Here is a 27,795-nt window from a genome sequence, read left to right on the forward strand (position 1 = left end):
AGTAAATTGGATAGGTATATGGATAAGAGGGGATTAAAGGGTTATAGTCTGAGAGCAGGTAGATGAGACTAGGTCAGAGAGAGTGGTCGGCATGGACTGGTAGGGCCGAACGGACCTGTTTCCGTGCTGTAGTTGTTATTATGGTTATATGGTTATAAGTCAACGTTCATACCACTGGGCTGCAAACTGCCCAGGCGAAATATGAGGTGCTGTTCGTCCAATTTCCGGTGGGCCCCACTATGGAACTGGAGGAGGCCCATGACAGAAAGGTCAGACTAGGAATGGGAGGGGGAGTTGAAGTGCTCGGCCACCGGGAGATCAGTTTTGTTAATGCGGACCAAGCGCAGGTGTTCAGCGAAGCGATCGCCGAGCCTGCGCTTGGTTTCGCCGATGTAAATAAGTTGACATCTAGAGCAGCGGATGCAATAGATGAGGTTGGAGGAGGTGCAGGTGAACCTTTGTCTCACCTGGAAAGACTGTTTGGGTCCTAGGATGGAGTTGAGGGGGGAGGTAAAGGGACAGGTGTTGCATCTCATGCGGTTGCAGGGGAAAGTGCCTGGGGTTGGGGTGGTTTGGGTAGGAAGGGACGAGTGGACCAGGGAGTTATGGAGGGAACGGTCTCTGCGGAACGCAGAGAGGGGAGGGGATGGGAAGATATGGCCAGTGGTGGGGTCCCATTGTAGGTGACGGAAATGTTGGTGGATGATATGTTGGATCCGCTGGCTGGTGGGGTGGAAGGTGAGAACGAGGGGGATTCTGTCCTTGTTGCGAGTGGGGGGAGGGGGAGCAAGAGCGGAGCTGCGGGATGTAGAAGAGACCCTAGTGAAAGCCTCATCGATAGTGGAGGAGGGGAAGCCCCGTTTCCTGAAGAACGAGGACATCTCTGATGCCCTAGTGTGAAACACCTCATCCCGGGCGTAGATGCGGCGTAGACGGAGGAATTGGGAGTAGGGGATAGACGTTTTACAGGGGACCGGGTGGGAAGAAATGTAGTCCAGATAGCTGTGCGAGTCGGTGGGTATATATTAAATGTCAGTCACTAGTCTGTCTCCTGTGATGGAGATGGTGAGGTCCAGAAACAGGAGGGAGATGTCGGAGATAGTCCAGGTATATTTAACTGAAGAAGAGATATCGGAGGTCCTTCCTTCCCGCTGCTGTGAGACTGCACAACCAGCACTGCTCCCAACAGACCAGTCAACAGTAACAGTTAAGGAATGCACAGTAAACTGATCACAATTTATACGTCTTTATTTTTATTTATAATGAATGTCTCCTGTTATCCACTTTGCTGCTGCAACACTGTAAATTTCCACGGTGTGGGACAATTAAATGAATTTATTTATTATTATTATCATCACAGGCGGCAGTCTAGGAATTTTATGGTCATCGATTCCCGGAACAGACTTGTTTAACATCTAAAAGAACCGAGGTGATTTAACTATATTCCATTGGCTGGTGAAGGATTGACAGAATTTGTTAATTACTGACACGGAGCGGAACCGGAGCAGATTCTCAGCCACAGGTTTTCATCCCAGATCGCGAAGAAAGGATAAAGTTTCTCCGTGAATTTATTCCCAGTGAAGGTGTGGAGATGGGACTTGGTGCCCGCGTCATAAAATGAAACTGTCCCGGACTCGTAACTGAGATAAACTCCCACCCTCCCGGGGATGGGACGGGCGGGGAGACGGGATCGAGGGGAGGTGAGTGCAACAAACAGGTCATCCAACCGCCCGATGCTCCGGACTCCTGTGTCCGGGGTCAGTGTGGCCGGTCCCTTCCTCTCCACAGACTCTGCGGCGACTCCCAGAATCCAGCCCGAACTCCCCGCCACCTCCACCTCCCAGTAATGTCTCCCCGATGTGAATCCCTCCGATCCCAGCACACACACACTGCCTGTAAACCTCTTCCCGGTGTCAGGGAGACTCCTCCGGGTCTCGGTCATTCTCACCCTCTTCCGATCCTCAGACACCTCGAGCCGCGGATGCGCTGTTTCCACATCCAGGGTGACGGAGACTGGGGAGAGAAGCAGAGAATCAGAGAGTCCCCGGGTGTCGGGGGGAGACTCGGGCAGCGCGGCCCCGGGACCGGGGGAGAGGCCGCTCGGCCTCAGGCACAGACGGGCGGACAACTGAAACCTTGCCCGGAGTTTTCTTTCCCCCTCCCCTACCACGTAAGATGGACAACAGAAATCCTTCCCGGATCTTTTCTCCCGAGGTTGAGGCGAGAGTTGTGGTATGTCGTGGGCAAGCAGATGCAATTGGGAGAGAGGAGGTAGGAGAAATGGTGGGCGGGTGGGTGTGCGGGCGTGATATTGAGTGAAAATGGGGGCTTGATTGGCGGGACAGTTGAGGAGTTAAATGTCTCCTGGAGGTAATTAAAAATGAGGTCGTTATATTTTGGTAATACAGGGGGAAAGGTGTGACTGTGCTGGAGAGAGTGCAAAGGAGATTCACCGGGAAGTTGCCTCCATTGGTTGCCTCCATTGGTTGCCTCCATGCTGATATGTCGTGGGCAAGCAGAAGGAATTGGGAAAGAGGAGATAGTAGAAATGGTGGGCGGATGGCTGTGCGGGCATGATATTGAGTGCTTTTGCTTATGGTGGTGAAAATGGGGGCTAGATTGGTGGGACAGTTGAGGAGTTAAATGTTTACTGGATGTAATTAAAAATGAGGAAAGATGTGACTGTGCTGGAGAGAGTGCAAAGGAGATTCACCGGGATGTTGCCTCCATTGGAGGACTTGAATAATGCTGATTTGGAGAACTGGGAGAACTTTACAAGTTTACGAGAGACAGAGAGGGGGTAGTTAGTCAGATTCAGTTCCCCATCTTAATGGTATCAAAAACAAGGTTATTGGTTTAAAGTGAGAGGAAGGAGTTTTAAAGAAGACTAGACCAAGTGGACCCGTTGGGCCCAAATCTCTACTGCGTTGGTGCAGCACCATCTCCTCCCCCCCCTTCCCCTCCCCTGCTCCAACCCTCCAACCCCTTCCCTCCACGAACCCTCCCTTCCCCTCCCTCCTTCCCCTCCCCCCTACTCCATCCCCCTCAACCCCCTTATCCTACCTACTCCCCCCCTACCCCCTCCCTCCCTCCCTCGGAGATAGATTTAAACTTAAAAATGTGAATAACTTTAAAAATATAACACTGATTTCAATGAAACTCCTTCCATTAGCACCAAAGGGACGATGGTGAGTACAGTGGGCCTAAAATTGTCGCGCGATCGTGTACCGTTTTGGCTGTAGTTCGGAACAAACAAACAAACAAGCGAGAGTTTTAGTATATAGACTAGCACAAGTGTGCCCGTTGGGCCCGTCCTCGTAGGGTTTCCATTGTAACCGGGAGGGGAGTGGGGGGGAGGGAAGGAGGAGGGAGGTGTGGAGGGGGGAGGGGAGGGGGAGGGAAGGGGGAGGGAAGGGGGGAGGGGGGAGGGAGAGGGGAGGTAGGGGGGAGGGGGAGGGAGGGGAAAGGGGAGGCAGGGGGAGGGAGGGGGGGAAAGGGGAGGGAGGGGGGGAGGAGGGAGGTGTGGAGGGGGGAGGGGAGGGGGAGGGAAGGGGGAGCGGAGGGGGAGCGGAGGGGGGAAGGGGGAGGGTGAGGGGAGGTAGGGGGGAGGGGGAGGGAGGGGAAAGGGGAGGGAGGGGAGGGAGGGGGAGAGGGGAGGGAGGGGGGAGGGGGAGGGAGGGGAGGGGGAGAGGGGAGGGAAGGGGGACCTCCCCTTTTCCCAGTACCCCTCTTTCCCCGTTGGGCCCGTCCTCGTAGGGTTTCCATTGTAACCGGGAGGAGGGGAGGGAGGGAAGGGGGAGGGAGGGAGGTGTGGAGGGAGGAGGGGGAGGGGGAAGGGAGGGGGAGGGGAAGGGGGGAGGGAGAGGGGAGGGAGGGGGTAGGGGGGAGGGAGGGGGAGGGGAGGGGGGAAGGGGGAGGGAGGGGGACCTCCCCTTTTCCCAGTACCCCTCTTTCCCCGTTGGGCCCGTCCTCGTAGGGTTTCCATTGTAACCGGGAGGGGAGTGGGGGGGAGGGAAGGGAGGAGGGAGGTGTGGAGGGGGGAGGGGAGGGGGAGAGAGGGGGAGGGGAGGGGGGAGGGGGGAGGGGAGGGAGGGGGTATGGGGGAGGGAGGGGGAAGGGGGGAGACCACCCATTTTCCCAGTACCCCTCTTTCCCCTTTGGGCCCGTCCTCGTAGGGTTTCCATTGTAACCGGGAGGCGGGGAGGGAGGGGGGAGGGAGGTGTGGAGGGAGGAGGGGAGGAGGGGAGGGGGGAAGGGGGGAAGGCGGGGAGGTGGAAGGAGGGGGGAAGGGGGGAGGGAGGGGGACCTCCCCTTTTCCCAGTTCCCCTCTTTCCCCGTTGGGCCCGTCCTCGTAGGGTTTCCATTGTAACCGGGAGGCGGGGCGGGAGGGAGGGAGGAGGGGAGGCGGATGGAGGGGGGAGGGGAAAGGGGTGGGAGGGGAGGGGGAAGGGGGGAGGGAGGGGGACCTCCCCTTTTCCCAGTACCCCTCTTTCCCCGTTGGGCCCGTCCCCGAGGGGTGAGGGAGGTGGGGAAGGATGGGGAGTTAGTTGGGGAGGAGGGAGTGGGGATGGAGGTGGGAAGGAGTGGGGAGGAAGGGGTTGAGGGGGGAAGGGGGACCTCCCCTTTCTTTTTTCGAAACACTTGCCCCGGTGGCCCACGAGCATAGGGGCCCCATGCCGATCTGTGTATGTTAAGTGACTTGCAATAAAAAACACAACTTTAAAAAACAATCAGCTGCTTCACACAAGCATTGTGACGTCACAAGCTGAAGACCTTGAAAAAAAAGGTTTAAAATAAAAAGATGTAAATTTGTAAAGATTAGACACCCAATAGCAGTTGCTTGTCCATTGTGACATCACACGCTGAAGGGGGGGGGAGGGGGGTCAGCTCGAGCTCATCTCACAGGGGCATTGTGACATCACACGCTGAAGACTAAATCCGCACCGCAGCGCCCCCCTGAAAAGGTGGGGGGGGGGGGGGGCAGCGCTTTAAAACCTCTGTAACTTAAAAAACATGCGACTAAATCAAATGAAAATATCACGGCCGGTCGTTTGGGAGGTTGGCGATTAGGGCGGTGCGAAAACCGTCGCGCTACGGTTCACCGTTTTGCCGCAATCGCTGTTAAGCGCGAATAAATATATCAAAATATTCAGGTCAAACCCAAAATAAAATATATACAAGATCTGAGTTTTAGTAGTATACTAGCACAAGTGTGCCCGTTGGGCCCGTCCTCGTAGGGATCCATTGTAACCGGGAGGGGAGTGGGGGGTAGGGAAGGGGGAGGGAGGGAGGGAGGAGGGGAGGGATGGGGGGGAGGGGAGGGGGGAAGGGGGGAAGGGGGGAAGGGAGGGGGGTGGGGGGCGGGAGGGGTAGGGGAGGGGAGGGGGGAGGGAGAGGGGAGGGGGGGGGAGGGGAGGGGGGAAGGGGGGAGGGGGGAGGGAGGGGGACCTCCCCTTTTCCCAGTACCCCTCTTTCCCCGTTGTGCCCGTCCTCGTAGGGTTTCCATTGTAACCGGGAGGAGGGGAGCGGAGGGAGGGGAGGGGAGGGAGGGAAGGGGGAGGGAGGGAGGAGGGAAGGGGGAGGGAGGGAGGAGGGAAGGGGGAGGGAGGGAGGAGGGAGGTGTGGAGGGAGGAGGGGAGGGGGAGGGAGGGGGGAAGGGGGGGGGAGGGAGGGGGGTAGGGAGGGGGGAGGGGAGGGGAGGGGGAAGGGTGAGGGAGGGGGACCTCCCCTTTTCCCTGTACCCTCTTTCCCCGTTGGGCCCGTCCTCGTATGGTTTCCATTTTAACCGGGAGGAGGGGAGGGAGGGAAGGGGGAGGGAGGGAGGAGGGAGGTGTGGAGGGAGGAGAGGAGGGGGAGGGGGGGAGGGAGGGGAGGGGGGAGTGAAGGGGGGGAGGGAGAGGGGAGGGAGGAGGGTAGGGGGGAGGGAGGGAGGGTGGAAGGGGGAGGGAGGAGGGAGGTGTGGAGGGAGGAGGGGAGGGGGAGGGAGGGGGGAAGGGGGGGGGAGGGAGGGAGGGGGGTAGGGAGGGGGGAGGGGAGGGGGAAGGGTGAGGGAGGGGGACCTCCCCTTTTCCCAGTACCCCTCTTTCCCCGTTGGGCCCGTCTCCGTAGGGTTTCCATTGTAACCGGGAGGGGGGAGGGAGGGTGGAAGGAGTGGGGAGGGGGAGGGGGAGAGGGATGGAAGGGTGGAGGGAGGGGGGAGGGATTGGGGGAGGGAGGGATGGAGGGAAGGAGGGAGGGGGGGAGGGAGGGTGGAAGGAGGGGGGAGGGAGAGAGGAATGGAAGTGTGGAGGGAGGGGGGAGGGATTGGGGGAGGGATTGAGGAATGGAGGGAAGGAGGGAGGGGGGGAGTTAGGTGGGGAGGGTTGAGGGAGGTGGGGAGGGTTGGGGAGGGAGGGGGAGGAGGGGGGGAAGGAGTGGGGATGGAGGTGGGAAGGAGGGGGGAGGAAGGGGTTGAGGGGTGAAGGGGGACCTACCCTTTTCCCAGTACCCCTCTTTCCCCCACCACCAAGCCACCTCCGCAACGACCCCTGTTGTCCCCCTCCCCAGTCCCCATTCTCAGACCCCCCCCCATGCTCTCTCTCCCCCAGACACACTCCAAGTGCTGTTTCGCAACACTTGCTCCGGTGGCCCACGAGCATAGAGGCCCCATGCTGATCTGGAGGGAGGAGGGGAGGGGGAGGGGGAGGGGAAGGGGGGGAGGGGGAGGGGAAGGGGGGGAGAGGGGAGGGAGCAGGGTAGGGGGGAGGGAGGGGGAAGGGGGAGGGGGGAAGGGGGAGGGAGGGGGACCTCCCCTTTTCCCAGTACCGCTCTTTCCCCGTTGGGCCCGTCCTCGTAGGGTTTCCATTGTAACCGGGAGGGGAGTGGGGGGGAGGGAAGGGAGGAGGGAGGTGTGGAGGTGTGGAGGGGGGAGGGGAGGGGGAGAGAGGGGGAGGGGAGGGGGGAGGGAGGGGGTATGGGGGAGGGAGGAGGAAGGGGGGAGGAAGGGGGACCTCCCCTTTTCCCAATACCCCTCTTTCCCCGTTGGGCCCGTCCCCGAGGGGTGAGGGAGGTGGGGAGGGATGGGGAGTTAGTTGGGGAGGAGGGGGGGAGGGAGTGGGGATGGAGGTGGGAAGGAGTGGGGAGGAAGGGGTTGAGGGGGGAAGGGGTACCACCCCTTTCTTTTTTCGAAACACTTGCCCCGGTGGCCCACGAGCATAGGGGCCCCATGCTGATCTGTGTATGTTAAGTGACTTGCAATAAAAAACACAACTTTAAAAAACAATCAGCTGCTTCACACAAGCATTGTGACGTCACAAGCTGAAGACCTTGAAAAAAAAGGTTTAAAATAAAAAGATGTAAATTTGTAAAGAGTAGACACCCAATAGCAGCTGCTTGTCCATTGTGACATCACACGCTGAAGGGGGGGGGGGTCAGCTCGAGCTCATCTCACAGGGGCATTGTGACATCACAAGCTGAAGACCTTCAATAAATCCGCACCACAGCGCCCCCTATAAATTAGGGGGGGGGGGAGCGCTTTAAAACCTCTGTAACTTAAAAAACATGCGACCGAATTAAATAAAAAATAATTTTCCAGCAGATAACCGCGTGGTGATTAAGGTGGTGCAAAAATCGTGGCGCTACGGTTCACCGTTTTGACGAAATCAGAGAAACCGTTGTTACGTGCATACCAGGTCAAACCCCCAAAAAAAATATACACAAGAAGTGAGTTTTAATAGTATATAGATAGATAGATAGAAGATAGATAGATAGATGTGAGGGATAAATCTCTTGCACAAAGAGTAGTTGATACCTGGAACATGCTCCCGTTGTAGGAGGTGGCATCTATTGTCTATTGTCCATACAATTCCACTCTGCGAAAAGGGTTCTGACTGTCAACCCTGTCTATGCCTCTCATAATTTAAAATAATTATAACCATGTAACCATATAAAAATTACAGCATGGAAACAGGCCCGTTCGGCCCTACCAGTCCACGCCGACCACTTTCTCTGACCTAGTCTCATCTACCTGCTCTCAGACCATAACCCTCCAATCCCCTCCTATCCATATACCAATCCAATTTACTCTTAAATAATAAAATCGAGCCTGCCTCCACCACTTCCACCGGAAGCTCATTCCACACAGCCACCACCCTCTGAGTAAAGAAGTTACCCCTCATGTTACCCCTAAACTTTTGTCCCTTAATTCTGAAGTTACGTCCCCTTGTTGGAATCTTCCCCACTCTCAAAGGGAAAAGCCTACCCACGTCAACTCTGTCAGTCCCTCTTAAAATTTTAAAAACCTCTATCAAGTCCCCCCTCAACTTTCTACGCTCCAAAGAATAAAGACCCAACCTGTTCAACCTCTCTCTGTAGCTTAAGTGCTGAAACCCAGGCAACATTCTAGTAAATCTCCTCTGTACCCTCTCCATTTTGTCGACATCCTTCCTATAATTTGGCGACCAAAACTGCACACCATACTCCAGATTCGGCCTCACCAATGCCCTGTACAATTTCAACATTACATCCTAACTTCTATATTCGATGCTCTGATTTATAAAGGCAAGCATACCAAATGCCTTCTTCACCACCCTATCCACATGAGATTCCACCTTCAGGGAACAATGCACAGTTATTCCCAGATCCCTCTGTTCCACTGCATTCCTCAATTCCCTACCATTTACCCTGTACGTCCTATTTTGATTTGTCCTACCAAAATGCAGCACCTCACACTTATCAGCATTAAACTCCATTTGCCATCTTTCAGCCCACCCTTCCAAAAGGCCCAAGTCTCTCTGTAGACTTTGACAATCTACTTCATTATTAACTACACCACCTATCTTAGTATCATCTGCATACTTACTAATCCAATTTGCCACACCATCATCCAAATCATTAATGTAAATGACAAACAACAGTGGACCCAACACAGATCCTTGGGGTACTCCACTAGACACTGGCCTCCAACCTGACATACAGTTGTCAACCATTACCCCCTTGTATCTCCCATTCAGCCATTGTTGAATCCATCTTGCAACCTCACTATTAATACCCAACGATTTAACCTTCTTAATCAACCATCCATGTGGAACCTTGTCAATTATATCAGTTTCCCCTCAGCCTTTGACAAGCACATGTATCTGACCTCTCCTCATAACTAATGCCCTCTAATCCAGGCAGCATTCTGGAAAACCTCTTCTGCACATTTCCCAAGGCATCCACATTCTTCCTGCAAAGGGACGACCAGAACTGCACAAAATACTCCAAATTATGCCTAAGTCCCCGTGACATGCGTGGGTTTTCTCCGAGATCTTCGGTTTCCTCCCACACTCCAAAGACGTACAGGTATGTAGGTTAATTTGACTGGGTAATTGTAAAAATTGTCCCTAGTGTGTGTAGGATAGTGTTAATGTGCGGGGATCACTGGGCGGCGCGGACTTGGTGGGCCGAAAAGGCCTGTATCCGCGCTGTATCTGAAATATGAAATAATATGAATAAGTCCTGTAAAGGTGAAACATAATTTCCTGACTCTTAGCGTATGTTACTACAGAGTCTGTGGGTTACTCAAGTAAATATATTCATTGTGTCTAAAGATTATCAATTCCAGTTTACAGTGGGAATGTAAATTGAGGAGGTTGTGCCCACGAACAGGAGTTTTTTCTTGTGAATGTGTTTAAGGGTATCTATGTCAGGCCGATGAAACTGTGCGTGCTGTTTCCGAGACTAGATCTTGGGCCGAGATCTATCCGGTCTCGTTCTTACAATGCATCAGTGTGGGGTTTGAGAAAGTCTGTGCGGCTCAAGGGTCCAACAGGGGGCAGACCTGAGTCAACCAGAGTCAACGATAGTCACTCACAGGTTAGGCAGGGCCCATGGCACAGATCTCCACAGGACACCCTCGTATCCTCATGGCAATACTGCTCATTCATTGTTCATTATAATTTTATTCCGTTACTTCCAATTTTCCGGCTACCGTGGTAGAATTCAAACTCATAGATCAGCGTGTTTCTGCGGTGTGGGTGGGTCGGGATGCATTGGTTCATCCATCAGGCTGGGTATTTGTTATATCTGCCTAACCTGTGATCTAGTAGTGGGTGACTGCATTGTTCGAGGTACGGACAGTAGATTCTGTGGCGGCAGGCGGGACTCAAGGATGGTCTGTTGCCTCCCTGGTGCCAGGGTTCAAGACATCACGGAGCGGCTTCAGAACATCCTAGCGAGGGAAGGCGTTCAACCGGACATAGTTGTGCACGCGGGCAGATTTCTAGACCACTGGGATCTCTTCTGGGGTAGGGGTGACCTGTACAAAAGGGACGGGTTACACCTTAACAGCAGGGGGACCAACATTCTGGCAGGCAGGTTTGCTAGTGCTACAAGTGTGGCTTTAAACTAAGTAGTGGGGGGGAGGGGTTGACAAACTGGGAATATGAAGATGGAGTTAAAGGGGAAGCGAATAGAGGAGAAATTGCAAAGGGCTCTCGAATGAATGGGAAGGGAAGTTCTAGAAGGGGTAAGAGAGTAAGGTCAGGGCCAATTGTGACCGGTGTGAGAGGGGAGGTGAATACCGAAATTAAAGTGTTGTATTTAAATGCGAAGTATAAAAAATAAAGTGGATGAGCTCGAGGCTCAGTAAGACATTGGCAAGTATGATGTCATGGGAATCACTGAGACATGGCTACAAGAGGGCCAGGGCTGGGAACTGAATATTCCGGGGTACACAACATATAGAAATGACAGACAGGTGGGCAGAGGGGGTGGGGTCGCTCTGTTGGTGTGGAATGATATTCACTCCCTTGCAAGGGTTGACATAGAATCAGGAGATGTAGAATCAATATGGATAGAAAAGAGGAATTGTAAGGGTAAAAATACCCTAATGGGAGTTATCTACAGGCCCCCAAACAGTAGCCTCGACAAAGGGTGCAAGTTGAATCAGTACCTAAAATTGGCATGTGGCAAATGTAATGCTACGGTGGTTATGGGAGATTTTAACATGCAGGTAGACTGGGAAAATCATGTTGGTAATGGACCCCAGGAAAGAGAGTTTGTGGAGTGTCTCCGAGATGGATTCTTAGAACAGCTTGTAATGGAGCCTACTCGGGAGAAGGCAATTCTGGATTTAGTGTTGTGTAATGAACCTGATCTGATAAGGGGACTCGAGGTAAAAGAGCCATTAGGAGGCAGTGATCACAATATGATAATTTTACTCTACAAATTGAGAGGGAGATGGGAAAATCGGAAGTGTCAGTATTACAGTATAGCAAAGGGGATTACAGAGGCATTAGGCAGGAGCTGGCCAGAATTGACTGGAAGGAGGCCCTAGCAGGAATGACAGTGGAACAGCAATGGCAGGTATTCCTGGGAATAATGCAGAAGTTGCAGGATCAATTTATCCCAAAGAGGAGGAAAGATTCTAAGGGGAGTAAGAGGCACCCGTGGCTGGCAAGGGAAGTCAAGGACAGCATAAAAATAAAAGAGAAGAAGTACAACAAAACAAAGAAGAGTGGGAAGCCAGAGGATTGGGACTCTTTTAAAGAGCAACAGAAGATGACTAAGAAGGCAATACGGGGAGAAAAGATGAGGTACGAGGGTAAACTACCCAATAACATAAAGGAGGATACTAAAAGCATTTTTAGGTATGTAAAGAGGAAAAAAATAGTCAAGGCAAATGTGGGTCCCTTGAAGACAGAAGCAGGGGAATTTATTATGGGGAACAAGGAAATGGCAGACGAGTTGAACCGGTACTTTGGATCTGTCTTCACTAAGGAAGATACAAGCGATCTCCCAGATGTTCTGGTGGCCAGAGATCCTAGGGTGACGGAGGAACTGCAGGAAATCCACATTAGGCAGGAAATGGTGTTGGGTAGACTGATGGGACTGAAGGCTGATAAATCCCCAGGGCCTGATGGTCTGCATCCCAGAGTACTTAAGGAGGTGGCGCTGGAAATTGTAGACGCATTGGTGATCATTTTCCAATGTTCTATAGATTCAGGATCAGTTCCTGTGGATTGGAGGGTAGCTGATGTTGTCCAAATTTTAAGAAAGGTGGGAGAGAGAAAACGGGAAATTATAGACCAGTTCGTCTTACATCAGTGGTGGGGAAGATGTTGAGGTAATTTATAAAAGACAAATTGCGGAGCATTTGGATAGCAGTAACAGGATCGTTCCGAGTCAGCATGGATTTACGAAGGGGAAATCATGCTTGACTAATTTCTGGAATTCTTTGAGGATGTAACTAGGAAAAAGGACAGGGGAGAGCCGGTGGATGTGGTATATCTTGACTTTCAGAAAGCCTTCGACAAGGTCCCACATAGGAGATTAGTGAGCAAAAATAGAGCACAAGGTATAGGAGGTAGGGTACTGACATGGATAGAAAATTGGTTGACAGAAAGAAAGCAAAGACTGGGGATAAATGTGCCCCAAAGACTGGGGATAAATGGGCAAGCAGTAACTAGTGGGATACCGCAATGTTCGGTGCTGGGACCGCAGCTATTTACAATATACACTAATGACTTGGATGAAGGGATTAAAAGTACTATTAGCAAATTTGCAGATGATACAAAGCTGGGTGGTAGAGTGAACTGTGCGGAAGATGCTATGAGGTTGCAGGGTGAATTGGACAGGTTGTGTGAGTGGGCGGATGCATGGCAGATGCAGTTTAATGTGGATAAGTGTGAGGTTATACACTTTGGCGGTAAGAATAGGAAGACAGAGTATTATCTGAATGGTGTCATGTTATAAAAAGGGGACGTACAATGAGATCTGGGTGTCCTAGTGCATCATTCACTGAAAGGAAGCATGCAGGTACAGCAGGCAGTGAAGAAGGCCAATGGAATTTTGGCCTTAATAGGGATGCGAGGGGATCTTATCGAAACTTAAGATTATTAAGGGGTTGGACACGTTAGAGGCAGGAAACATGTTCCCAATGTTGGGGGAGTCCAGAACAAGGGGCCACAGTTTAGGAATAAGGGGTAGGCCATTTCGAACCGAGATGAGGAAAAACTTTTTCAGTCAGAGAGTTGTGAATCTGTGGAATTCTCTGCCTCAGAAGGCAGTGGAGGCCAATTCTCTGAATTCTTTCAAGAGAGAGCTAGATAGAGCTCTTAAAGATAGCGGAGTCAGGGGGTATGGGGAGAAGGCAGGAACGGGGTACTGGTTGAGAATGATCAGCAATGATCACATTGAATGGCGGTGGTGGCTCGAAGGGCCGAATGGCCTCCTCCTGCACCTATTGTCTATTGTCTATCGTGCTGCTGTGTCGCATGTGTTCCAGAACCTAACATCTCCAGCTGAACATGTGTGCGTGAGGCTTCTCAGTCAGTGGGTTGGTGCAGAAATGAAACTCCAATGACCATTCAGTGCTTATCCTGACCAATCTTTGCATCACATAAGAACATCAATGTGTCCCACAAACCAAGTGAAATAAGTCCATATGTTTTACCTTGTTTAAAGGAGTCAAACGTTTCTATCAACGCTGCCTTCAACAAAAAGAGGTGGTTGCATTTTTCAGCCGTTATGGCACCATCTGTCACTGACAATGAATGGATCTCATCATTAATCCTGCAAATATTAAATAGCTGATTACAAATTCTGCATTGATGTTTATGAGGAAATATGTTTCATGCACAGTTTCAGTGAAGAACATGCCCTACCTTCGCTTGCGAACAGCTTCCTCCTGAAATAAATAAAACACAAGACTGAATTGACCGAGACAGAACTGCTGAGAGCACGAATTTCACACAGATTATTACGAGGTGTCAAAAATTCCCATTTCTCCAATCTCACCCCCATTGACACACAGAGAAGAATAATGATATTGCAGACATAGAACCGATGGAGGAAGTATAAAAATTATTCTGAAAATTACACGATGCTGACAGGATAGTCTGGACAGGCTGCGCGATTCGGCCGAATAAGGGATAGGCCATTTAGAACGGAGATGAGGAAAAAAAAATTCAGTCAGAGTTGTGAATCTGTGGAATTCTCTGCCTCAAAAGGCAGTAGAGGCCAATTCTCTGGATGCTTTCAAGAGAGAGCTAGATAGAGCTCTTAATGATATCGGAGTCAGGGGGTATGGGGAGAAGGCAGGAACGGGTACTGATTGAGAATGATCAGCCATGATCACACTGAATGGAGTTGCTGGCTCGAAGGGCTGCATGGTCTACTTCTGCACTTGTTGTCTCTTGTCTATTGTATATTAAGTTAGAGATGTGTTAGAGAAGCAACTGCAGATGCATAGACAATAGGCAACATGGTTTCAAATATATCAGACGCCATTTTGTGATGGTGCACATTTATAGAAGCAAATTTAAATAGACTTCCTTACCTTTAGAAATTTCACGCTGTCTTTTTGTTCCATCCGTTCCTGTAAATGCAGGAGTTTCTCCTGAGTAGAATTTAAATTCTCTTGAATCTCCCGATGATTTTTCTCCATTATATTTAGAATCCGCTCCTCATCTTCGCGTATATCTTTGAGGAAGTACTTTTCTTTCTCAGTGATAATCTGGTGCAGTTCAGCAAACTGGGATGTGACATGGGACTGAAGGCTGTGTGACTCTTCCTGTCAAATGAATGCTGAAGATTAACATAATATATTTCTGTATTGTGTTTGTTTACAGAATAAGTGACCATATAGCCCATCAGCGTCCGGTTGTCAGAATTATCTAATCAATCGAATTCTCTCACATTTTCCTGAAACAAAGAAGTGTAATTCTCCTTCCCATCCCCACACTGACCTTTCCGTCCTAGGTCTCCTCCATTGTCAGAGGGAGGCTAATTCCAAAATTAGAGGAACAGCATCCCATATTTCGCTTGGGCAGCTTTCAGCCCAGTAATATTGACTTCTCTCACTTCAGGTAGCCCCGGCATTCCCTCTCTCTCTATCCCTCCCCCACCCAAGTCGCACTAACTTCTCCCTTTCACCCCATAAACAGCTAACAATGGCCTGTTTCCTTTATCGTCGTTACTTGTTTCCATATCTTTTATTCATTGTTCTTTATTTCTCTGCATCATCTACTCCCTGTCCCTCGTTTCCCTTATCTCTAACCAGTCCGAAGAAGGGTCTTGTCTCGAAACATCACCCATTCATTCTCTCCAGAGATGCTGCCAGTCCCGCTGAGTTACTCCAGCTTTTTGTGCCTATCTTCGGTTTAAACCAGCATCTGCAGTTCCTTCCTACGCACCTAATTTCAGCAGTCAATTGATCCAGCATGTCCACTACACATTAAAATGAGCAATGCTGCATAAAAATTCCAGACAGAAAGGCCTCACCCGAACTTTGGAAATCTTTCGTAGTTGTTGTTGTTCTATTTCTTCGATATCAGATTTATTTTTCGTGACAGATTCTATGGCCGATTTTACCCGAGCCTGGGATTAAAGAATAAAGGCGTTAGACAACAAAGAATGAACAAGGTAAATAAAGATACAAATCTGTTTGCATTGACCTTGTAGATGTCAACAGCTTCTTTAATCGGCTGGAAGCTGTGGTTTCTGTGTTCCACCGCATCTCGACAAACCACACAGATCAGTTTCTTGTCATTTTCACAAAACAGCTTAATTTCTTCCTGATGTTCCTCGCAGAAAAGTTTACTACCCTTCTCTTCTGTATTCAGGCTCAGTGCTCGAGCTTTCTCAGACAGTCTAGCCAGGGCCCGATTGACTTTGAGGGTGCGGTCTGCAAACTCCTCTCTGCATTCCGGGCAGGAGTTTGCCCCTCACTGCCCCAACTCTGTGTGATACAGGAGCGGCAGAAGTTGTGCCCGCACGCCAGTGTAATCGGGTCGGTGAAGAAATCCAGGCAGATGGGACAAACTGCCTCCTCGGTTAAACTCTCGACCTTGTCTTTCGAAGCCATTTTAATTCCCGGCACTTACCGGTTCGAAGTCTATTTGCTTTTGGGAGCGGCTGAATTCCATCAGTATCGCGTTATCCACTCCGCACCCTGCCACGTCGTATAATGATTGGTAATTGACTGCAATAGACAATAGATAATAGACGCAGGAGGAGGCCATTCAGCCCTTCGAGCCAGCACCACCATTCAATGTGTAAGAAAATAACTGCGAATGCTGGTACAAATCGAAGATATTTATTCACAAAATGCTGGAGTAACTCAGCAGGTCAGGCAGCATCTCAGGAGAGAAGGAATGGGCGACGTTTCGGGTCGAGACCCTTCTTCAGGGGGCGGGACAAAGGAAGGATATAGGTGGAGATAGGAAGACAGTGGGAGATCTGGGAAGGGGGAGGGGAAGAGAGGGACAGAGGAACTATCTAAAGTTGGAGAAGTCGATGTTCATACCGCTGGGCTGCAAGCTGCCCAGGTGAAATATGAGGTGCTGTTCCTCCAATTTCCGGTGGGACTCACAATGGCACTGGAGGAGGCCCATGACAGAAAGGTCAGAATCGGAATGGGAGGGGGAAGTTGAAGTGCTCAGCCGCCGGGAGATCAGATTGTTTAATGCGGACTGAGCACAGTTGTTGAGCGAAGCGATCGCCGAGCCTGCGTTTGGTTTCGCCGATGTAAATAAATTGACATCTGGAGCAGCGGATGCAATAGATGAGGTTGGAGGAGGTGCAGGTGAACCTCTGTCTCACCTGGAAAGACTGTTTGGGTCCTTGGATGGAGTTGAGGGGGGAGGTAAAGGGACAGGAATTGGGAGTGGGGGATAGACTTTTTGCAGGGGACCGGGTGGGAAGAAGTGTAGTCCAGATAGTTGTGCGTGTCAGTGGGTTTATAGTAGATGTCAGTCACTAGTCTGCCTCCTGTGATGGAGATGGTGAGGTCCATAAACGGGAGGGAGATAACAGATAGTCCAGGTATATTTAAGGACAGGATGGAAATTGGAAGTGAAGTGTATGAAGTCACTGGAATTTAGAAGGATGGGAGGGGATCTTATCGAAACATATAAGATTATTAAGGGGTTCCCAATGTTGGGGGAGTCCAGAACCAGGGGCCTCAGTTTAAGAATAAGGGGTAGGCCATTTAGAACGGCGATGAGGAAAAACGTTTTCAGTCAGAGAGTTGTAAATATGTGGAATTCCCTGCCTCAGAAGGCAGTGGAGGCCAATTTTCTGAATGCATTCAAGAGAGAGCGAGATAGAGCTCTTAAGGGTAGCGGAGTCAGGGGGTATGTGGAGAAGGCAGGAACTTGGTACTGATTGAGAATGATCAGCCATGATCACATTGAATTGTGGTGCTGGCTGGAAGGGCCGAATGGCCTCCTCCTGCACCTATTGTCTATTGTCTATTGAGTAGGCGCGTTAGGAAACCTGAGCCTCGGCGGCGGAGGGAAGGGGAATCGGAATCGACCCGCGATCGGCGCGTGAGAGGGGAAGGGGAAGACTATGGTGGACTCAGCGTGGGGGGAGCGGCGTGAGGGACGGTGGGAGACCCGGTGTTGGGAAGGGGGGGGGGGGTACCGCGGGACTCTAGTTTTAGAATCCTCAGCCGAGGGGAATAGTCTACTTTTTTCCCTCAATTTTAGACAATAGACAATAGGTGCAGGAGTAGGCCATTCGACCCTTCCAGCCAGCACCACCATTCAATGTGATCATGGCTGATCATTCTCAATCAGTATTCCGTTCCTGCCATCTCCCCATACCCCCTGACTCCGCTACCCTTAAGAGCTCTATCTAGCTCTCTCTTGAATGCATCCACAGAATTGGCCACCACTGCCTTCTGATGCAGAGAATTCCACAGATATACAACCCTCTGACTGAAAAAGTTCTTCCTCATCTCCGTTCTAAATGGCCTACCCCTTATTCTTAAACTATGGCCTCTGGTTCTGGACTCCCCCAAAATTGGGAACATCTTTCCTGCCTCTAGCGTGTCCAACCCCTTAATAATCTTATATGTTTCAATAAGGTCCCCTCTCATCCCTCTAAATTCCAGTGTATACAAGCCTAGTCGCTCCAGTCTTTCAACATACGACAGTCCCGCCATTCCGGGAATTGACCTAGTAACCCTACGCTGCGCGCCCTCAATAGCAAGAATATCTTTCCTCAAATTTGGAGACCAAAACTGCACACAGTACTCCAGGTGTGGTCTCACTATGGCCCTGTACAACTGCAGAAGGACCTCTTTGCTCCTATACTCAACTCCTCTTGCTATGAAGTCCAACATTCCATTGGCTTTCTTCACTGCCTGCTGTACCTGCATGCTTCCTTTCAGTGACTGATGCACTAGGACACCCAGATCTCGTTGTACGTCCCTTTTCCCCTTTAAAATTTTTAATTTTAATTTCATGTTTTGCGTGTACCTTGTTGTTTGTCGTGACCAATTGGCAGACCAATTCCCCTCCGGGGATAAATACAGATTTATCGTATCGTATCGCTATTGTTAATTATGCAGTTCCTATCTCCTTCTTAAATTGTTCCCAGGCTCACCATTGCCACCTTCTTCCTGCCCACATAAAACCCCATTCGTGTTATTCACATTCCCGTGGGTTGCACCCGTGACCTGCCCGGCGATCTGAAACTTACCGATAAGTGAAAAAGGCTTGGATAGAGTGGATGTGGAGAGGATGTTTCTACTCGTGGGAATCTAGGACCAGAGGTCACAGCCTCAGATTTAACGGATGTTCCTTTAGGCAATTGAGGAGGAATATCTTTAACCAGAGGGTGGTGAATCTGTGGATTTCTTTGCCACAGAGTGCTGTGGAGACCAAGTCAATGGATACTTTTATGGCAGAGATAGACAGATTCTTGATTCGTACGGGTTTAGGGGTTATGGGGAGAAGGCAGGAGCATGGGGTTCGGAGGGAGAGATATGTCAGCCATGATTGAATGGCGGAGTAGACTTGAAGGGCCGAATGGCTTAATCCTGCTCCCTTCACCTATGATTCTCTTCACTTCTACTAAGTTCAACTGCAATGTCAAATTTGTTCAATGTCCAACTTTTCCGTGTCCCGATGAAGATTTCCGGCCCTTATGATCCTGATGAGATCGAGATCCCATGGGTCAAGTATGAGCATCAATCCTTAGATTTTTTTATAAAAGTTCAGATGACGGGATCCGATAACACGTTTAAAAAAGAGGCGGATCAACACTTCTAAACGCAGTAGCTGTTTATTTCACTCTTCCCACATTTACATTCCCCTTGGTTTTATTTCCGCGCTCACTGGGGGTTTACGACGCGGAATTTGGGGATTAAATGGGAGCCGTTCAGCGCCGACCTGTTGTGCACCGGAATTCTGCCCCACAGCCCCTGAGCCCCGCTCCTGACGCCGTTCCCGGGACCCGATCCTTTTACACACCCGGACCGGAACTGGAGCAAATTCTCAGCCACTGGGTTTCTTGCCAAGGCACAAAGAAAGAATAAACATTCTCCGTGAATTTATTCCCGATGAAGGAGTGGAGATGGGATTTGGTGCCTGCGTCGTAATAGGAACCTGTCCCGGACTCGTAACTGAGATAAACTCCCACACTCCCGGGGATGGGACGGGCGGGGAGACGGGATGAAGGGGAGGTGACTGCATTAAGCTCATTACCATCCCGCTCGATGCTCCAGTCTCCGGGGTCAGTTCGACCACTTTCTTCCTCTCCACAGACTCTGCGGCGACTCCCAGACTCCAGAACGCGGATGCGTTGTTTCCACATCCAGGGTGACGGAGACTGGGGGGAGAAGTAGAGAAACAGAGAGTCCCCGGGGGTTGGGGGGATACTCGGGCAGCGCGGCCCCGGGACCGGGGGAGAGGCCGCTCGGCCTCGGGCACAGGCGGGCGGACATCTGAATGTTTCCCGTGGGGTATTTTCCACAATTGCGCGAGATGGAAAAGAGAAATGCATTTCCGCTACTTTTCTTCCGGGAAGTGGAAGTGAAATGTTTTGGTTGTCGCGGACAGGGAGAGCGAAATGGGAGACGAGGATGGCGAAATTGCGGCTGGGTACATGTGTGCGTCAGACTGAGTTAATGTAATGGCCGTATTAAATATCAGTGGGTGCATGTATCCTGCGTTGGTGAGTGTGTTCATGGATGGTTGTGTAGGTCATGGTGTGTCCCCACATGTAAGGTGTGTGTTGGTGAGAATGTGTGCTGTATGCCTGTGGACTAGTCGAATGAATACATTCACTGGTCGACACAAAATGCTGGAGTAACTCAGCGGGCCAGGCAGCATCTCTGGAGAGGAGGAATGGGTGACGTTTCGAGTCGAGACCCTTCTTCAGACTGATGCCAGGGGAGTGGGTGGGACAGAGATGGAATGTAGTCGGAGACAGAAAGACTGGTGGGAGAACTGGGGAGGAGGAGGGGATAGGGAGGGACAGCAAGGGCTATTTGAAGTTAGAGAAGTCAATGTTCATGCCGCTTGGGTGTAAACTACCCACGCTAAATATGAGGTGCCGTTCCTTCAATTTGCTGTTCCTTCACTCTGACAATGGAGGAGGCCCAGGACAGAAAGGACAGATTGGGAATGGGAGGGGAAGTTGAAGTGCTGAACCACCGGGAGATCAGGGAGGTTGAGAAGGACTGAGCGAAGGCGTTCAGCGAAATGATAGTAGAGCCTGTGATTGGTCTCGCCGATGTGGGGAAGTTGACACCTGGAACAGCAGGTACAGTAGATGAGGTTGGAAGAGGTGCAAGTGAACCTCTGCCTCACCTGGAAAGACTGTTTGGGTCCATGGATGAATTTGAAGGGGGAGGTAAAGGGACAGGTGTTGCATCTCCTGCGGTTGCAGGGGAAAGTACCTGGGGAGGGGGTGGTTTGGGTGGGAAGGGACGAGTTGACCAGGGAGTTTCGGAGGGAATGGTCTCTGCAGAAAGGGGTGGAGATGGGAAGATGTGGCCATTAGTGGGATCCTGTTGGAGGTGGTGAAAATGTTGGAGATTACAGTATATGCTGAAGTATATTCACTGCTTCTGAAGAGTATGTATTCTTTGTTACAAAGGCATCGTAGATTGTGGAGGTTGTACCCACGAAATACCTTTTTGACCCGTGAATGTGTTTATGGGGATCTTTTCTAGGCCGATGAGAATGTGTGAGTTTCTCATAGCTCAGGTCATGGGCCCAGATCTGTCAAATGCTTCAAAATGTGCAGTTTGAATGAAACTGCGAGGTTCAAGAGTCCAACAGGGCGCAGACTTGAGTTAACCTAAATCTGCAGTCACTGACATGTTAGACAGGGTTAGTGGCACAGATTTCCATCTCTGAAGAACCACCATATACCTTGATGTCTATCCTGGACATCACCCTGATACCTACATTTAATCATTATAATTTCAGTTAATTTTAATTTTAATTTCCTGGCCACTGTGGTAGAATTCAAACTCATATCTCGATGTGTGTGTGTGTGGCTGTGCGAGTCCCATTGTAGGACCTATCCAACAGCCTAGGTATTGGTTGTATCGTGTTCCTGTGTTGGATGTGCTCAAGGATCGAACATCTCCAGCTGATCATTGTGTGTGAGGTTTCTCATCCCGTGGAGCTGGAGTTGGTATGAAACTTTAATTACCATTCAGTCCGTTATCCTGGCCAATCTTTACATCTGATAAAAAAACAGCAATGTATCTCACAAACAAAGTGAAATAAATCTATATGTTTTACCTTGTTTAATGGAGTCAAACGTTTCCTTCAAAACTGTCTTCAACAAAAAAAGAGATGGTTGAATTTCTCAACGGTATGGAATCATCTCTCACCGACAGTGGCTGCTCGTCACCTCCGACCCTGCAAATGTTTATTAGCTGATTACAAACTGAGCAATGATTTTTCTAGGAAATATGTTACCGGTCCATGCAGAGCGGCAGTGAATAGTAAGTCTTACCTCTTCTTACAATCAGTTTCCTCCTGAAATAAATAAAACATAAATCTGAATTGACTGAGACAGACCGTCGACATCCTCATAACCAGGAAGTTTACCCTATTTATTACAAGGTGTTAAACAGTCCCATTACCAACTCTCACTCCCTCGGATTCACAGGGCAAAGCAGATATTTTGCAGACAGAGAAACAAGGGAGAAAATACTAAAATGTTAATTAGAATGAGACCATACTGACGGGATAGACTGGACAGGTTGTGGTTGTGCGTTTTAGCCGGGTAAGATGTCCGTGATGATCGGATAGTGTAATTTTAGATTAGTGATGAATTTGACCAAGAGGGAACGGAGAAAGTATCTTTACTTGTGGAGACACCAAATGACAAAGATAAAATAAATATTAAAATATATATATTTAAAATAAAATGGTCTTCAATATATTCCTTAAGAAATTCAGCAATGGGGAAAATGGAACCTGCCACCACAGATGTGGTTGAAGCAGAGAGTATGTGTTATGGGGTGGGGGGGGGGCTGTTGGAGAAACACGTGTAGTCTATCGAGTTCAGGACATTGTTGGTCAGTGCGGTGAATGGGTGGAAGGGGTTCATCTGGTGCCGCAGAATTGACAGGAGAAGATGGACTGAATGGTCTGTCTGTGACGTAGAATGGGATGTACTACGCTTGGCCAGGCCGACCCTGCAACGCTGCCAAGACAATGAGCCTTCATGGTCAGGGCAGGAACCCTGCACTTACAACAACAGGGATTTGAAAATGGCTCCAAACTAGCGACTCTGTATGGGGTCCCAGTGTACTACTGCTATCCTGAGGGGGCGCTGTGAACTGTTTATGTATGTGCTGTTATGTTTGTGTGCCATTGTATGTCCGTTCTTAGCACCTGAACTGATGTATAGCACTTTGGTCAACGTGGGTTGTTTTTAAATATGTTATACAAATAAAATTGACTTGACTTGACTATCCACCTGTAAAGTATCTGAGATGCTAACCTAATGCATAAGTGCTTATGTATAGTGATACTTGTACTGAACTGTTTACAAAAACGAATTTCCCTGTAACCTTTGTACATGTGATGAATAGAGTTCCCTGCCATACTCCCAGTGGGAATTTGGCTGGAAAAGAAAATAGGCAGTACCAATGTCCCTAAAACAATTCACCTCCACCGACTGAAACAGGATATAGTTGATATGTGTATTGCACATTCTAGACTTCGAGCTCAGCTCGACTGATCTGCAAAGAATCTCTCACACTTGTCGCGGTGCGATCACTCAGAGGATCTGACTGCAACATGATTTCACTGTGAACTTTGGGGGATATTATTCGTGGGCGTCACAGAAACAATCGGCACACACACAAAACCACAGGAGGTTCACGCTGTTGTGCGACGTATAGATATTGCGTGTGGCCGAAGATAGACACAAAACGCTGGAGTAACTCAGTGGAGCAGGCAGCAGCTCTGGAGAGAAGGAATGGGTGACGTTTCGGGTCGAGACCCTTCCTCGGACTGGAGGCCAGTTTGCAAACAACAACATTGCAGAACAGGTATATTAGCTAGCCGGCTGAAATCAATACTGAGCTATTGGATAAACTGAATTGTTTCAAATATATACATCGATCAGCCAAAACATTATGACCACCCACCTAATATGCTGTTGGTCATCCGTGTGCCGCCAAAACAGCGCCGACCTGGCGAGGCATGGACTCTACAAGACCCCTGAAGGTGTCCTGTGGTATCTGCCACAAAAACATTAGCAGCAGATCCTTCAAGTCCTGTAAGTTGCGAGGTGATCACATTGAATGGTGGTGCTGGTTCGACGGGCCGAATGGCCTACTCCTGCACCTATTGTCTATGGTCTATTTACTCCTGCCCATTTCTCCCGCATCCAACACATCAACTCCAAGAACTGACTGTTCACTTGCTGCCTAATATATCCCACCCCTTGACAGGTGCCGTTGTAACAAGATAATCAATGTCATTGACTTCGCCTGTTACTGGTCATAATGTTTTGGCTGATGTGTCACGTTGTGGCGCAGCACATTTACGGAATCAAATTGAAATCGAGTTCCTCACCTTCAGAAATAACAGGCTGTCATTTTGTTCCGCCCATTCCTGTAATTGGGAGAGCCTCTCCTGAATAGAATTTAAATTCTCTTGAATCTCTCGAAGATTTTCCTCCATATGATTTAGAATCCTCTCCTCGTCCTCCTGCAGATCACGGAAAATGTGCTGCTCTCTCTCAGTGAGAATCTGGTGCAGTTCAACAAACTGGCATGCGATGAAGGACTGGTGATTGCGTGACTGTTCCTGTCAGATGAAAGGTGAAGATTGATATATTAAAATACAATACAGTACAATATATCTTTATTGTCATTGTACAGGGGTACAACGAGATTGGGAATGCGCCTCCCATACGATGCAATGAATTAATTAGCTAATCAGTATATGTTTAGACAATCCAATGAAACAAAACTAGAAACAATTTTAAAACAGAATAAAGTGCAAGTAGATCTGTGCCGGTTCGCTGTTCGATGTGACCATCCGGCTCAGCAGGACCGGTTCATAGCAGCTATGGCCCTGGGGATTAAGTTGTTCCTGAGTCTGAAGGTGCGGTCGTAGAAGGCCTTGTAGCATCTGCCGATGGTAGAAGTTCGTACAGACCATTGTAAGGGTGTGAGGAGTCTTTGTGAATGCTGGTGGCTTTTATTGTGTCGGAGAGAAATGCAGATGCTGGTTTAAACCGAAGATAGACACAAAAAGATGGAGTAACGCCGCGGGTCAGGCAGCATCTCTGGAGAGAAGGAATAGGTGACGTTTCGGGTCGAGACCCCCCTTAGGGATAAGGGAAACGAGAGATATAGACGATGATGTGGAGAGATAAAGAACAATGAATAATTAATATATTATTACTTTGTATCATACTCCCTTACATGTAGTATAAGAAAATAACTGCAGATGCTGGTACGAATCGAAGGTATTTATTCACAAAATGCTGGAGTAACTCAGCAGGTCAGGCAGCATCTCAGGATAGAAGGAATGGGCGACGTTTCGGGTTGAGACCCTTCTTCAGGCTGATGTCAGGGGGGCGGGACAAAGGAAGGATATTGGTGGAGACAGGAAGATAGTGGGAGAACAGGGAAAGGGGAAGGGAAGAGAGGGACAGAGGAACTATCTAAAGTCGGAGAAGTCGATATTCATACCGCTGGGCTGCAGGCTGCCCAGGCAAAATTTCACAAATTTTCATCTATTTTTTCCGCTGCTCCAGATGTCAACTTATTTACATCGGCGAAACCAAACGCAGGCTCCACGATCGCTTCGCTCAACACCTGCGCTCGGTCCGAGTTAACCAATCTGATCTCCCGGTGGCTGAGCACTTCAACACCCCCTCCCGTTCCCAGTCTGACCTTTCTGTCATGGGCCTCCTCCAGTGCCATAGTGAGGCCCATGGGAAATTGGAGGAACAGCGCCTCATATTTCGCCTGGGCAGCTTGCAGCCCAGCGGTATGAACATTGACTTCTCCAACTTTAGATAGTTCCTCTGTCCCTCTCTTCCCCTCCCCCTTCCCAGATCTCCCTCTCTCTTCCTGTCTCCACCTATATCCTTCCTTTGTCCCGCCCCCCTGACATCAGTCTAAAGAAGGGTCTCGACCCGAAATGTCGCCCATTCCTTCTCTCCTGAGATGCTGCCTGACCTGCCGAGTTACTCCAGCATTTTGTGAATAAATACTTCCTTACATAATCGGTGATTATTCAAAGTCTAAGGCGGTTCGCAGAGCTACCACAGTAATCCATTATATCAAATATTCGCCCTCACATCCCTTTTCCCGAGACTCTCATTTGGAATGAGGATCTCGACATGAAATGTCACCCATTCCTTCACTCCAAAGATGCTGCCTGACCCACCGAGTTGCTCCAGTTTATTGCGCCCATTCATTCATGTGCTACACAGATTCAATTACAGCAGCAAATTTATCCAGCCTATCCCTTATGCATTAAATAGGGCAAAAACTGCACAACACCAGAAACTCCGCACAGAGTGGACAAGGTCCCACATAGGAGATTAGTGGGCAAAATTAGAGCACATGGTATTGGGGGTAGGGCACTGACATGGATAGAAAATTGGTTGACAGGCAGAAAGCAAAGAGTGGGGATAAATGGGTCCCTTTCAGAATGGCAGGCAGTGACTAATGGTGAAAACCGCAAGGCTCGGTGCTGGGACCGCAGCTATTTACAATATACATTAATGACTTGGATGAAGGGATTAAAAGTACCATTAGCAAATTTGCAGATGATACAAAGCAGGGTAGTGGTGTGAACTGTGAGGATGCTATGAGGTGGCAGGATGACTTGGACAGGTTGTGTGAGTGGGCGGATGCATGGCAAATGCAGTTTAATGTGGATAAGTGTGAGGCTATCCACTTTGGTGATCAGAATAGGAAGGCAGATTATTATCTGAATGGTGTCAAGTTAGGAAAAGGGGACGTACAACGAGATCTGGGTGTCCTAGTGCATCAGTCACTGAAAGGAAGCATGCAGGTACAGCAGGCAGTGAAGAAAGCCAATGGAATGTTGGTCTTCATAACAAGGGAAGTTGAGTATTGGAGAAAAGAGGTCCTTCTGCAGTTGTACAGGGCCCTAGTGAGACTGCACCTGGAGTACTATGTGCAGTTTTGGTCTCCAAATTTGAGCAAGGATATTCTTGCTATTGAGGGCGTGCAGCGTAGGTTTACTAGGTTAATTCCCGGAATGGCAGGACTGTCATATGTTGAAAGACTGGAGCGACTGGGCTTGTAAACACTGGAATTTAGAAGGATGAGAGGGGATCTTATTGAAACATATAATATTATTAAGGGGTTGGACACGTTAGAGGCAGGAAACATGTTCCCAATGTTGGGGGAGTCCAGAACCAGGGCCACAGTTTAAGAGTAAGGGGTAGGCCATTTAGAACGGAGATGAGGAAAAACATTTTCTGTCAGAGAGTTGTGAATCTGTGGAATTCTATGCCTCAGAAGGCAGTGGAGGCCAATTCTCTGAATGCATTCAAGAGAGAGCTAGATAAAGCTCTAAAGGATAGCAGAGTTATGGGGTATGGGGAGAAGGCAGGAACGGGGTACTGATTGTGAATGATCAGCCATGATCACATTGGATGGCGGTGCTGGCTCGAAGGGCCTCCTGCACCTATTGTCTAATGTCTATTACAGCAGCAAATTTATCCAGTCTATCCCTTATGCATTAAATGGGAGGGAAACTACACAATACCAGAAACTCCGCACAGAGTGGCCTTACCCGAACTCCGGAAATCTTCCCCTTCTGCAGCCGCTCCATTTCCTCCAACTCTGACTTCTTTTTAGTGAAAGATTGTACGGAAGATTTAACCTGATCCTGGGATCAGAGAGCAAAGGGGGTTAGACAATGACGAATCAAGAAGGTGAACGAGTGGCCATAGTGCGTTTTATTTTACCTTGCGCATTTCAACAGCTTCCCGAAGCGGCATGAAGTTGTGAGACTTGTGTTCCCGCGCGTCTCTGCAGATCAGGCAGATCAGTTTCTGATCAGTTTCGCAAAACAGCTTCAGTTCTTCCTCGTGTTCCTCGCAGCGAAGTTTACTTTCTTTGCGAGGCGGATTCAGGCTCAGTGTTCGAGCTTTCTCAGCCAGTCTCGCCAAGGCCCGACTCACCCTGAGGGTGCGGTCTACAAACTGCTCTCTACATTCCGGGCAGGAGTTTCTCGCCTCCCGGTCCCAACTCTGCGTGATGCAGGAGCGGCAGAAGTAGTGGCCGCACTCCAGTGCCACCGGATCGGTGAAGAAATCCAGGCAGAGGGGACAAACTGCCTCCTCGGTCCAACTCTCGACCTGGTCTTTCGCAGCCATCTTTACTCCGGCACTTCCTGGTTCAAAATGGGAGTGTCCACTGCGCACGCTGCCGTCTGAGGAATGAATGTTATTTGTAGACAATAGTCGACAAATAAGAAATAAGAAAAGGTAAATAAGAAAAAATGTCAAGCTTTATAATTATTTACTGGGTATGATTTGGGACCCCATTGGAATAAAACGTAAGTTTAA

The 27,795-nt window shown here is 49.6% G+C and overlaps 1 protein-coding gene across 1 annotated transcript; it reads right to left on the reverse strand.

Moving 5' to 3' along the window:
- Positions 1-1,480: 1,480 nt before the first annotated feature.
- Positions 1,481-27,603, reverse strand: LOC144602615 (nuclear factor 7, brain-like). Its single transcript, XM_078415745.1, has 8 exons — positions 27,193-27,603; positions 27,018-27,113; positions 15,244-15,339; positions 14,300-14,533; positions 13,626-13,648; positions 13,415-13,533; positions 2,714-2,748; positions 1,481-2,005 (listed from the first exon to the last, which is right to left on the reverse strand). The coding sequence occupies exons 1-8, from the start codon at positions 27,601-27,603 to the stop codon at positions 1,481-1,483; spliced, it is 1,539 nt and encodes a 512-aa protein (XP_078271871.1).
- Between the last annotated feature and the right edge of the window lie 192 nt (positions 27,604-27,795).

This window comes from Rhinoraja longicauda, chromosome 19 (genome assembly GCF_053455715.1).
Source record: "Rhinoraja longicauda isolate Sanriku21f chromosome 19, sRhiLon1.1, whole genome shotgun sequence".
Taxonomy (NCBI): Eukaryota; Metazoa; Chordata; class Chondrichthyes; order Rajiformes; family Arhynchobatidae; genus Rhinoraja; species Rhinoraja longicauda.